The sequence below is a fragment of the Mesocricetus auratus genome, unplaced genomic scaffold (genome assembly GCF_017639785.1).
Source record: "Mesocricetus auratus isolate SY011 unplaced genomic scaffold, BCM_Maur_2.0 Super-Scaffold_100007, whole genome shotgun sequence".
Taxonomy (NCBI): domain Eukaryota; kingdom Metazoa; phylum Chordata; class Mammalia; order Rodentia; family Cricetidae; genus Mesocricetus; species Mesocricetus auratus.
Genome location: NW_024429191.1, coordinates 32376111 through 32390132, shown reverse-complemented (window position 1 = coordinate 32390132; position 14022 = coordinate 32376111). Strand labels below are relative to the sequence as shown.

Genomic DNA, 14022 nt, shown 5'->3' with positions numbered 1-14022 from the left:
TCTCATTCTGGGTTGTTGTAAGCTTGCTTTTGCTTGGAGCCTTGAAGGCAACCTTGGTCACACAAGGATCCACATTGAGATGTAGGCTTTGGATCGCTCAAACTTGCACACCCCAAACCTCCCCAACACTATGATTCAGGGGAGCAAGCTTGGAAAACAGAAATATGACCTTCAGTGCTGAATTGTGCATTAAAGTTCCCACAAAAGCTTTGCAAGAAAACAGTGAGATTCATGATGGCAATACGGCGCTATCCTGTAAAAGGCTGACATTTCAATTGTTCTCATTTATATCCCTGTAACCAAATCTTTCGCCTCCTCTGCAGTCGTTTTAAAGTATTTACTAATATCCAGAGAACTCCATGCAGAATTTTTAGTTTCTTCATGAAGCATAAAGTCAGGCTGGGCTGTCTGACCCATGAACATGAGTTGACTTTATAGTCTTTGGGATGATGATGGGCACCCTACCCTGCCTCTCCCTCTGAGAGGAAGGTTTTAAAAAAAAACACCAAGCATCATATTTTAATGATTTCTCTTTGCAATTTGTATATAATAGATTTTCAATAACAACCTGTAATTAGTTCATTTTCTACTATTCAGTTGCTCTGCACTGAGGCTACTGGCAGCTTCCAGCTGGGATCTTAGAAAAGGAAGACTGAGCTCCAGACAAAGGCTGGAAATGCTGGGCCTCACAATGGAGTTGCAGTTAGAAAGCAAACTACTGGGATGAGAAAGAGGCGGTGTGATTTTGAGACATCAAAGTGGATAGAGGAGGAAGAGCAGGAGGGGGAGGTGGAGAAGGAGGAGGGAGAGGAGCAGACACAAGCCCAGGACTGTTTCTAGGTTCCTAGAGGATGGGGTGCAGGGCTTGGCTGATGTGAGAAAGTGAAAAGACATCTTGCGGGGGGGGAGGGGGAAGACCATTGGGATGACCTAGAAGTGTGGGTACAGCACACTTCTCCCTGGAGAACCAGAGGGGAATGCCACGTGAGCTTAAATGCATAAGAAGTTTCGGGAACCATGTCCAAGGGCAACCCCAATTCTGCTACTTGCTGGCTGTGTGACCTCAGGTTGGCTACTTAAACTTCACTGAATTTGTTTCTTTCTCTAAAAAAAGTGGTCTCAGTGCACAGTACTGGCACATGTTAAATGCTAGGTGTCTCTGTGACTGTAAGATCCCACTACCAACTACAGTGATACAAACAAACACAGACCCTGTGGTGGTGTGCTGGCTCTGAACCCATCTTCCAGCCTGGCCTCACTGCTATGAACTAAATGTCAAGGATGAAGCAGGACCTGCCTTTACCTGCAGCCAGACTCACCCTATATAGGTAAAAAACCAGTTAGTGAGGATGCTCGTTGTTAAATCTTTTTCTATACTGTGAAGTTGTGTCTTTACCAAGGTGCCGTCTGGTTGGCTTAATAAAGAGCTGAATGGCCAATAGCTGGGCAGGAGAGGAAGAGGAGGTGAATCTAGGCTCATGAGACGCCAGTGAGAGGTGGAGCAAGTCAGACATATGGTACAGAGGAGAAGTAACCTGGCCACGTGGCAAAATGTAGATTAATAAAAGCAGGTTAGTTAAGTTATAAGAGCCCATTGGGAAAAAGCCTAAGCTAAAGGCTGTGAAGGGAAAGCAAGTCACACTAAGGGTGCTGGGAAAAAGGTAGTTGGATATTTATTAAGATAGAGAGAAGTAACTTACATGAAAGCTGAGAACTGGGTCTATCGATAGTCTCCGAACCTCGGCTGGGCCAAGAGAGAGAGAGCACCCCCTCCTCAAACATGTCTTATCCCCGAATCCTCCCACATACTCAAGGGGGCGTGGTCAGCTGCAGGTATGTGATCTCTCCCTACAAAAGGCCAAGTTTTCATAATCAATATTAAGTCTCCATGTTGTTATTGGAGAGATGGCAGTCCCACAAAGGAAAGTCCGACTACATTTGAGAAAACTTGCTAAAGCTTGTGGCTGTCTTCTCTCACCACCTTGGTGACCACTGGGTTTGAGGAGGTGGGTATGGAAGCCTGGGATGATGGCAGCCATTATTGGCTCCAGGGGATAAGATGTGAGCAGCCAGACTGTTCCTCCCTTCCACTTTGCAGCAAAGAAGATGGAAAAACATGTGTGACTTCACCAGGTGAATGATCCATCTGATTCAGAGTTGCCCTGGCTACAAGAGTCAGGCAGTGAGGAGATCAACACAGCTTTTCCCTTTCTGTATGTCTGGAGCTCTCAAGTGCCAGAGGAAGGCCTGGGTCTGATTCCCACTCTGTCAGCACCCTGGGGTCTCTGGTGAGCTGGAGTGTTACTGTGTGAAGCCCATGTGGCAGCTATTCAACACCTGCCTCCATCCATGCATTTGCTGGGCTTGCCCTCAGAGGATTAATTATGCGGACAAGTAGTTCTAAAAAGAAGAAGAAACTGATAATGAATTTAAAGAGAGAGAGAGGAAAAAATAGTCCTCATTTAAGTGACCTGTTTTTTTTCCCCTCCATGATCCCCCAACTTGAACATTTGGAAAAGTGTAAAAACATGCAGAACTGAGAAGCCTTTTTAGGTGAGCGACTTTTGAGTTAATTGACTGTGATGAACAGTCAGGACCAGCTTGCATTTGGCTTTCCAGTGGCCCTGGAACCTGGGTCTCTGTCACAGCAGGGACAGGTGGCTGTGGGGGAGGAAGAGAGGGAGATGGAGGACACATGCAGAGAGGACACTGTGCCTTTAGCTCCTAGGTCTGACTTTGATCTGGGGTGTCAGAAGCGACTTGAAAACAAGGTTTAGTTGATAGATGGAGTGAGAGAGGGAGGCCACCTTCATCTTTCATGCCTGTCACTGTATGGGATGGGTGACTGGGATGGGTGACTGGGATGGGAGTCCTAGCCCTGACTGATGGTCAGAAAGGGATGGATGCGGGGGCAGAGGAGATGGCTCAGTCGGTAAAGTGCTTGCTTTGCCAGCACAGGGACCTGAGTTGATCCTAGAGTGCCCCCTCCACGCTTTTTTGAACATCATTGCAACCCTGATCTAGTACCAGGGAGGAAGACAGGGGCAGATCCCTGGGGCTTGTTCTCCATGCAGCCCTAGCTAATTGATGAGTTCCAGGTCAGTGAGAAACCCTTTCAAAAACCAAGGTGGGCAGTGACCAAGAAACTATATCCTAGATTGTTCTTTGGCCGCCACACTCCTTCATTCATATGCATACCCCCCCACACACAGAGAGAGAGAGAGAGAGAGAGAGAGAGAGACAGAGACAGAGACAGAGACAGATGCAGAGACACAGAGAAAGACATAGAGACAGACACACAGAGATCTGGTTCTTATGGCTAACACCTGTCCTGTGTCCTCTTCCCAGATTATGTCATTCACCTATTTCCTAAAGCCAAGAGTGAGATGCAACCTTATCATGGACCAACTCAGTTAGCAAGACAGCTAGTAGCTATGGAACTCTGTGCCTAGCCTCTAACAGGCTGCGTACTGCAAACCAGCTCAAGGAAGAGACAGAACAGCTACACCAGAAGGTGGACTCCTGAGGAAGCCTCCCTTTCCATCCCCACAGCACTTATCAATACATGTCATTTCTGTAGGGCAAACACCCAGATACATCATCTTTGTTTGTTTATTTGTTTTGAGACAAGGTTTCACTACGTAGCCCTTGATGGCCCAGAACTCATAGAGATCCACCCGCTTTTGCCTCCCAAGTGTGGGATTAAAGGTGTGTGACACCACTCCCAGACCTGCCATCTCCAGAAGAGTGACTGTGTTTGCTTCAGAAGGCGGTGGGGCTGGAGTTCCCCTGCATCCTCCACCCTACCTTGTAGCCCAAATGAAATTCCAAATTCTCAACTTCTGCCAGGCCATCAATGCCAGCTGTTAAAATTAAATCTAAAATATTGTTGCTGAGATGTGTAAGATATGACTGGCTTTTAGTGAGATTTCTTGAATGCCCACCGCTTTTTAGGGAATCAGTTATACCTGTATGTCTCGATTCAATTACTTATTTAGAACTCACAGAGCCAAACATCTATCACTACAGCTCTGGGAATTAGCATGCAGTTCCTATAACTTTGAAAAGCCATTGATCCCTGGATGCTCAGAGCCTCAGCATGTCAAGTCTTTATAGCTGGGTTAACTCATTTTGTGGCTTCCTCAAAGGCTGCAAGTTTACATTTTATTGCATATCTATTATTTGGGTTGGGCTGTGATGAATGGTTTGGCTGCCTGGTTCGAAACAAGTCCAAGGCAACCGCAGAATCTAATTTGCTTCAAAAACGATTATTACAAAGCTTTTCAAATAATAATCCAGGCATGGAAGGAGCAGACATTAGGGTGCCCTGGCTGAGATCTATGACTGAAGCTGAAGGGACAGTGTGCCCCTTTCCCTGCAGGGGCTCTTGTTTGTATCGGCATTCAAGAACCTATGTGAGTATCTTCATGGGCAGTAGAGATGCTTGCATTTCCTCAGGGGCAGAATTGCTGTTTGGCTCCAGATCCACTCCCAGGATGTCAGGATGTATGGCCACGTGGGTAGTGGTACATAGCTGTATTAATTACTCTACGTATTGCTGTTATCAACTGCCTGACAAAAGCTACTTCAGGAAGGGAGGGTTTTCTTTGGCTCCCAGTTTGAGAGGATACAGGCCATCATGGCGGGGAAGGCACAGCAGTAGGAGTATGTGGCAGCTGGTTATATTATACCCACAATCAGGAAGCAGAGAGAGGGATGCATTCTGGTGCCCAGGTTGTCTTCCTTTTTTCAAGCAGCTTAGGACTCCAGCCTGCAGGATGGTTCTGCCCACATCTAGGGGCAGGTCTTCCTATCTCAACTAACCCAATCAAGACACTCCCACCCTGCATGTGCCTTCAAGGTGATCTAGACCCCTCTGCAGAGGAGTTGGCAGTGTTCATGAAACGATCTGTCCCCAGAAAGTATGCCACTTCCTGACTTGGAGAACAAGTCTGGCTGTTGTTCCCTCTGACACTACTTCCCCGGTCCATCTGAGTTCTGTGGGCCTGGAGTTATCAAAGGGAGTGGATGGAGAGACTAGGAATGAACCAAGCACTGGGGTCAACACAGAGGGTCTCTCTTGTGCTAGTCAGGTCAACACTTAGTATCTATCTCTCTGAATAATAATAATAACAATAACAATCCTTCCCCTTTTGGGTAGCCTTTATGTGGTTGTGGATTATTGGAGGTGTTAGGATCCCCACCACTGTGGATTTAGAGCTACTGACTACTCAACTGTGTGTTTAAAAAGCTCCTGATCATTTAATAGTCAACTCCGTAACCACTTTTAAAATTCAACATTTATTTTTTTTGGGAATAAGCTCTTAATGCTCCAAACAGGTACTTCTAGCAACAGCACAAGCTTATAAGTCACTCACACAGGCTTTACTAGTTGTCAAGAATGAGGATGCTAGAGACCAAACATAACCATAGTACCTCAAACAAAGCCTTGTAGTAGTTGTTGGCTGGTAATCCTGGACACCAAAGAGGATGTGAACTGGAAAGCTTTTGCTTTTCCCACAGAACCACACCAGCCACAAGCTTCTCTCCTTTATGTCTTCCAAGTACCTTTTTGCCAACAAGATAGAACTGCCTCTTGGGAATGGCCAGAGCTCAAAGGAGTGTCACTACCTTGAAGGGATACCTTCTGGAAAGACAAAATCCTGATGAGTGCTAGGAGGAAGGATCCTACATTCCATGGCTTAGGATGTTCAGTGTCTTCAGGAGATCATACTGCCTCCCCAAGGCCAATGCCTACCATGGGCTGTGACTGCAGGAGATTGCAGGTCACGCCTATAAGTATCTCAGAGGGCTCACACACTACCAGCTCTAAGTGGACCAGAGTACCCTTGGATACTTTGTATAGAAAGCAAGTTCTTCTGGTTTCTAGCGTGGGCCCAGCATTCTAGCTGCCCTCTCCTCAGTGTGGTCCCTGGTGGGTCTCTCTGAGGTTACCTCTCACGTCAGCGAGCCCCACCCAGAGTTAGCTTGATGGAATCTCTAAGCAGGTCATCTCTAGGTGTGGCACATACCAGGGAACCCAAGGAGGAGCCACTCAGGGCAACCCCTCTGATTTCACGGGAGTGAAAAGAAAAGGGAAACAACAAGCGTCAACTCTGTGATTAGCAAGCTGACTTAGGGAATGGGACGTTGCACAGGGGTAAGAAGCTGCCTCTCATCTGAGACCACAGAGCTAACACTGAACTCCTGACGTCAGCTCTCTAAAGCTGTCCTCTGTTTCCATTTCCTGAAAGAGGTGTGCATTGGCTCTTCTCCCCTGAGAAGTGACCACCTCCAATATCTACTTAGACAGCAAGTCCTGTTTGCTAAAGATAAAACTGTCTTAACTAGAAACTGCACATTTCAGCGTCTGTAAAACTTGCTTAGTTCCAGGAAATTTGCTTTGGGGTGGGGATAAAAAGACCACCCTAAGATGGTCACAAGGTTACGACAATACCTAATCCTATGAAAAGCTTCTGATTAGCCTGGGCCTCTTTGGGCAATAGCTAGAGGCTATACCAGCATGTTAAATGAAGTGTTTGTTTGTTTGTTTTTCCTGAGAGTTGCTCATTGAGGGCGCTTGAGAGCCCCCACTCCCACTCCAACAGCACTTACTATCCGTGGCTTCTTAGATATCCCACTCCTCCTGTTGAACATAGAGACTTTCTCCATTGCCCTTGGGTTTGACTGGGCCCACCTTCTGCCTGGCCATGGCCCTCCCTCAGAATCTCCCTCCAGGCAGGGCTCCTCAGTGGAGCCCAGTTGCCTCCATGTTCACTGATGTAGACCAGTTTCCCCTGAACTGAAACATTCTCTCCTGGAGGAAGGAGGGAAGCTTATGACTCAGGAAGTAAATGAAACAAAGACAGGAAGCTCCTGAAACCCACAAGATTCACAGGACCTCCTCCCTTAAGTTACGTAAGTAATGGAAATTGCAGGGCAGAGGAGACTCTCTAACCAGTGGAGCTGCCTTCAAGTCCTGCAGGAAAGTTGTTAACCTGCAAGCTATTGCCCATGCTATAGTGAGCTTTTCAGTGATGTTGCTACCTTTGAGTTACCCAGGTTCCTGTTAAGTAACTCCCCTGGTTCACTAAGCTGGACTTGGATGGAGTCATTTCTGTGGTCTGTCACTGATGTCATTTGTGAGGTCTCTCCAGGAAAAAATCACATGATATGCAGTCAAGAGGATTGTTGTTACAGCTCTGCTGTAGTTACAACCCCAAATCCCTCCATCAATGAGGAACATATTTATTCAAAAGGCAGAGAGTTGGCAAGCCCTCTCCTTCCTATCCATCTTGTTTTGCCCGTTTCTCATAGCTCAGGATTGTACAGAACAATCTCAATTTCTTTCACAGCTAAGCCAAATCCACCTGGAGGACTGCTGAAGCCAGGTTCACATGCCGTATGTACCTGCAGTCCAGGCTTCTGACGCCATATCACTACCAAGGCATGGCAATATCAGGAAGTTAGTTCCCACTCCCACAGCCCATGCAGAGGCTTCACTTACGGAAGGCTGTGTAGAACTCTCCAAGAGTCAAGGAGCCGTCGCTATTATAGTCATCAAATCGCAGGAGATCACCTGCTGAGCATCCCTTCAGGGAACCGTCCAGGTCCTGCTCCTTTAGTACATACTGTGAGAAGAGACAAAGCCAGAGTCACCAGTGAGTTCAGCATCATGGATGTTGCTGGAAAATGTCACAGGTCTAGTGGGGATTCAGGGAAGCGTAACAAGCCTTCGGGTGTGGGAATGATTGAGGTCCTTAGTAAATGTGTTGTTGACGTGGCCATGGCCACATCAAAGACTCCAATGCCTCAGACCTATGGGAATGGCAAAGCCTTTCCTAGCTCAGGCTCAGTGAAATAGCAAAGACTCCCCTGGGTCCCCATGCAGATGTGTGTGCAGACAGAATAGACCTCCTCCTTCTGGATGACTGCAGCCTGATCTGCTTTCCTACAGAAACCCCCATCCAGATTAGTGAAACCCATGTCCTGGTTCAGCTGTGTATAATGGACTTGCCTTCTAAATTCAGATGTATACAATAAGGATTTCTAGGCTGTTGTTGGTGCATCTCCGTGAGAGTGAATGACATGCCCCCTCCCAGTTTTGTGTGTGTCTGCAAATCTCCTTTCTTCATAATTTCCCCCGGACTCAGGGCAATTCTAAAGTCATGCAGGGTGTAGCACTGGGGAGTACCCAGAGATCTGTGGTCTGGTCTGATTTGAATTCTTCACTTTGTAGATAAGGAAACTGAGGCTCCGAGAAGCGAGTGCTGGGCATCAGTCCGTGTTCTCCATGACTGGCCCATAGAGCCAGGGGATCTAAGTGAGGAAGATTCTTTGGGGTCACTTGTGCTGTTAGTGTGGAAACAGACTAGAAAAGGGCTTGATCCCAGGAAGTCAGCGAGCAGCTGACCTCAGGGTAGGAACCCAGGCCAATATGTGTGATAGTTAGTTTTCACTGTCAGGCTGACTGGAGTTGGAATGATCTGGAAGACACCAGGGAGGTTTAAGTGAGGAGGGAAGACCCACTCTAAACATGGACTGGGTACCCAGACTGAATAAGGGGAGGAAGAAATTGCAAAACCTGATCTACACTGCTACTCATCTTTCTAATAGATGATGCAGGGTGACCAGTAGCCTCATGCCCTTGTCACTGTATTTTCTCACCACTGTATCCCTTCAAACTGTAAGCCAGAAGTCAACCCCTCTCCGCAGGTTGCTTCTTGATAGGTATTATATCACAGCGATGAGAAAAAGAACACACCATAACTTATAATCCTTTTCACTCCCCTCAACCATGCACCAGCCCTCACCACTGTTAAGAGAGTTTGCTTGCCATAGCACATGCCTAGAAAGCAGCTGCTGACCAGATATGTCTCAGTTACATTTCTGTCGCTGTGGTAAAACATACCCAGGCAAAGGCAGGGAGGGTGTGACAGCAAGCAGGGTGCTGGCTGTCAGATGACATCTCTACTCAGGAAACACAGGGTGAACCTGAGGTGGGAATCAGGCTGTTAAGCCTCAAGGCCCACCCCCAGTGATGTATTTCCTCTAGCAAGGTTCTAACTCTTACAGGTTCCTCAACCTTCCCAAACAACATCACTAGACATGTGAGCCTACCAGAGCATTTTGTGTTTGAGACACAGTGAGACCTAAGTCTACCCTGCCTTCCATGTTCTTCCAGGACCACAAATGTCACCCCTCAGCCAGGAGCCTGATTTAGGAGCTATTGGTAGACTCTGGTGGATTCCTCTGTGGTTATGGTTTAACCTACAAGACACAGAACCCAGGCCCCCATGACATTCAGCTACACTAAAGGTCATGTTGATAGAAACTGCATGCACCCTCAGTTGGCTCAGTGCTGAGAGCTACAGGCTGGGCAAGGGAGATGCTACAAAGGAAATCAAGAGAGAGGAAATGTTTTACTTTATTTTGTGGAGGTAGAGGCATTTTTCTCTTTGTTTAACATTACCAGCTTGGTCTGCTATATTAAAGGCAATTTAATGTGATAATGTTAAAAAAAATGACCCTTCACCCAGCAAGTGAGCGTGTTCGATAAAAAGGAGATCAACCATGACGCCTCAGATCAATCTTCCAAAGATGGAAATTTCCCTTTGTCTATTTCTACATTGGAAATTGATTAACATTTCACAAGACCCAGGGGCTCTTCCCTCCGGCGCCTCTGACTCAGTGTCAAGGCAAGGTCCACATTAGCTGGGCTCTGCTTGGTGGATTTATGAGATGGGCTTGTAAAGAGGAAATCATAGTCCAATTACCATGCTTTTTAATGGTTTCAGGTGCCTCTGGCCACGTCTCAGCCAGGTTAGAGCAATGAACCCATGAAGGTCTGTTGGGACCCACTTGGGTCTAGGTACCAGGTTCTCACCAGGGCAATCTGATGTCACTTGCCCCATGCTTCCTGCTCAGCCTGTAGTATGAGGAATGACAGGTGGGTGTATTCCTGTGGCTAGTCATAACCAACAAGACTGTGGGCTTTCCAGGAGTCATTCTTGTCATATGAGGGCCCCTAGCCCTGCTCCTTCAGGTCTTAGCTAGAACTGAGGGCTGAATAATGCTGACAGAGTATCGATATGCTGGCCCAATGATACCATGCCATCTGTGGGCAGCAGGCTTCCTAGGATGAAGTGGCTTGTGTGGTGAGTGGAACCAAATCACTGCTTACTTGAGTACCTAGAGTCTCAGTTCCTCCTCTAAAAACATCTGTGAACTGGGACAGTAGCAGTGCTGATCTTAAACGAGAGGATGCTGAAGGATGACGGGAGAGAGCAATGATGATGATGATGATGATGATGATGCCGCCCACCAGGAACATCCCATCTGCCTTGTGAAAATGCTAAATACATCATGTCTTACTGTCTTAGCACCATTAACTCTGGTGATGACTTTGCGAGGTTCACAGCTGAGGAATGGAGGCCTGGGAGTGAGGTGCCTCTGGGGACTCACTAGCTCACAAATGCTGGTCGCAGACCTTGACTGCAGGCTGCTTGGCTTTGAAGCTTGCGTTTTTAGCTCCTGTCCCTACCTAGAGCATCAAGGCGGTATTTATCCATCACAGGCTATTAACTTGATCTGGCTATCAACTTGCTTGTTACTGTTGAGCATGTGCGTGTCTGTATGTGTCTGTATGTTTGCATGTGCGTGCTGCACATGTGTGTGTACAGGGAAGCCTAGTTTGATTGCTCTCAGCACTACTGAGGCAGGTCCTCTCACTGAAGCCAGAGCTTCCGGCTTGTCTCTGCTTCTGTTATATAGGGTTTACAGAGTGACCCCACACCCACCTGGCTTTTACACAGCTTCTGGGGATCCAAACTCTCACACAGCAGGTGCCTTACCTGCTAAGCTACTGCCCCAGCCTCCAGACTATCATTTTGTGTCATGGCATCAAAGGTGAGAACTCGTCCTGTCATCTCCTCTCTGGGTTACCACTCTGTAGCCTCTGGGGCAGAGTGGTCTCTATGGACCACTCACCTAGGAAAACTGCACTCATTTCCTTGCTTATATCTACTTTGACTGGGCTAGAACAACAAGCCCATCTATCCCATGCCAACCTTCCTGCCACCAGAACCCTCTGAGCCTCTCCCTGGCAGTGGCAGTGACAGTGGCCCCAGGGAGTAATATTGCTCTTTCTTGTTTCTTTTGTGATATAGACACTAACTACCCAGGTACCTCCTTAAAGTTGGATAGAGTGATATCTTCTAACCCAAAGCTTTGGAGAAGAGGCAAACCTCAGGGTGGGATCCACAAGCATTTTCAGATTAGTGCCTTTGATGGAGTGGACACAGGGCTTCCCACAAGTAAAACAGCTGGGGTTGGGGCTGGGTCACTGTTATTTGGATGCCAGCACTGTTGCTGGGCAGGGGCCTTGGGAACCCCCAGGCTGGAGCACCAAAGATGCTCACCATACCAAGTACTGTTCCCCCTTTGACATTTCTGCTGTAGAAGTGACAGGCTCAAAAAACGTCAAAGACTGGTTTTCCGAGGAAAACACCAGGGGGCAGCCCCTCTGAGGGATGCTTTGCCTGCAAGCTGAGGAAGCATCAAAAGTGGTTTGTAAACATAGGCTGAGGTGACAGGTGGCAGGGAGACAGGGACAGGCTTTTGTGTGTAAGGCATTGTCAGAGGTGCCGACAACAAGTTGTGAATCCTGGGAAGGATAGGACAGAGGTCCCCTGGCAATCTGTGACAGAGACGGTTACAAACTACTGTCTCCGCCAAGGAAGTGTTTCTTCCCCACACGTGCCATGCAGGCTCTCTCCACAGTCCCGACTGAATGCCATACCCACCTGAGCCAGCTCCAAGCTGCTGAGGTGGCCATTGCCATCCGTATCCAAGTCCCTAAAGAGCGACTCCACCAAGAGGCGCTTCTGGGAGGCGAGGCTCTGCCTGTTGGTTCCTTGTTGGAGCAGCTGTCTTTGGCTCTGGAGTGCCAGAAGGACATTTTTGAGACGAGCATAGCCAGCCATGGTGCACATGTCACCTGGAAAGAAAAGATGGGGCTGTTACATCAAATGTCCCCTGTGAGAGAATGTTCCACCCATCCATCCCTTTACCCATCTCATTCATAAGCAGTTGCTGGGTTATTTCCAGTGTGTAGTAAATAGTGCCACTGTTGGGTGCTGGAGAGATGGCTCAGAGACTAAGAGTACTGGTTACTCTTCCAGAGGTCCTGAGTTCAATTCCCAGCAATCACATGGTGGCTCACAACCATCTATAATGAGATCTGATGCCCTCTCCTGGTGTGCAGACGTATATAACACTGTATACACAATAAATAAACAAATCTTAAAAATAAAAAGCACCCCCCAATAAAACAGTGCCACTGTTATAGAGGGGCTGGCTCACTTGTCTATCTGTCCACCTATCCAACCACTGTCATGGAGAGGGCTCAACTGTCCCTTGCCTCTCTGCTCACCCCTCCAGCCTACTGATATTTAAGTGAGTTCCTCTATGAGCCAGACATAATGGGGGAAAATCTTCCAGTGGGATTTGCAACCGTTGTCCCACTGTGCGAGGAAAGCCAGCCCCAATTTCATTCTGTCTCAGTCCGCTTTTTGTCTTAATCCTATCCTGAAGGCTGCTTTTGAATCCTTGGCCTCATAGATTAGGGAGTTTTAGTTAACGGGGCTAATAATCCCTTCTTAAGGTAATTATGTACACTCCTAGAGCTGGGTTACTTGAAAACAAACATGTGTACACAAGTCCATGACCAAGAAACAAAAGGAAGCTTTAGGAGATTAAACCGGCGCACACAGCCCATTACTCTTAGGCCTTTTATCACGGGTGTGTTTACTGAACACACATCATTGCATGGTGCTTTGGCAAATGAAGCCTGTGATGCACTTTGACATGACATAGTTTATCTTGCTGGTGACGGGGCCACCATACAGAGTGCAGCCAGTAAACCAGGGATGCAGGGACGTCACAGAGCAGTGCTCCTCTAGCCCAGTTTCCTGTCTCCCCTGGGGACACCAAACACTTTCTAAGCTCGGCCTTGTTGAGTCTGGGGAGTGCTGGTGCATGCCTTCCATTCTAAATGGAAGATCAGTAGGTGCTGGGTATGGAGTTTCTGGGGTCAGGGCTTCTTCCCCTGAATTCCAACACCAGTTTAAGGTGCCAGGTTAACCTCTTACGACTGGATAATGAACAGGCTTGAGTTTGGGAATTATTAGGTTTGTGAGTCCCAGTTTCCAGGTTGTATAACTTGGGACAAGGGGCCTCAATGATCTCATCTGAGAAATGGTATAATAGTGCATCCATATATCCACATGGGGATATTATGAGGGTTCATTAACATAGTCACACATATCTTTACTCTGAGCCAATACTCAGTGATTGGTCGCTACTCTCCCACTTTTAGTTGTTGGAACCATGATGGGGAGAGCAGAGACTCACAGAAGCTTCTCCGTGGGAAAGGGGCAAGGAACTGTTTTTCTCTCCTGCCATCCTTCCTTCATTGGAGAAGCCCAGGAAGATGAAACACCTTTTTTTGGCGCTTGTTTGTGTTTCTAGATTTTCTCCCAATTTGGGGTCAATTGATTTTCATCAGAAACAAATGCCTGTTACTATTTCCTTAGTGTGTTTATTTAGAAAAAAATCAATATAATCAAATCTACTTGCTTCCTGGGAATCGCCATGCTCTGACACGAGGGCCCTCTCCCATGCCCACACATGCTCACATCCTCTCTTGCCTGGTAGGGGATCTATTCCTGAGAGTTCCTGGGACCCACACACATACCCTGTTTTTAAACCTACATGACCATGGACTATTGAGCATGGCTTCCTTGGCCTAGTTTCTTGACAAAGCCAGTAAGACAGAGAAAAATGTGTCTGGTGGCTGGATTTTTCTTCTCAAAAAACTATTTTGGGTAAAGAGTAGGATGGTCTTGCCTGAGTCTAGCCCATCACCCCTTACCAAAGAGGGTGAAATCTGTGCTGACAAATGGAGCAGAAATAAGGGAACAGAGTGGGAATGGAGGGGTAGCCGTTGAGATGTTGCTGTGG

The 14022-nt window shown here is 47.4% G+C and overlaps 1 protein-coding gene across 4 annotated transcripts in view; it reads right to left on the bottom strand.

The window, feature by feature from the left end:
- Fstl4 (follistatin like 4) overlaps positions 1-14022 on the bottom strand; it is a 406082-nt gene that overhangs the window by 106218 nt on the left and 285842 nt on the right. For all 4 annotated transcript variants that reach the window (XM_040748611.1, XM_040748610.1, XM_005067777.4 and 1 more), the window contains 2 exons: positions 11805-11998; positions 7508-7631 (listed from right to left, as the gene is read on the bottom strand). In XM_040748611.1, the coding sequence (XP_040604545.1) occupies positions 7508-7631; positions 11805-11998 (318 nt within the window). The remainder of the gene's footprint in view (positions 1-7507; positions 7632-11804; positions 11999-14022) is intronic.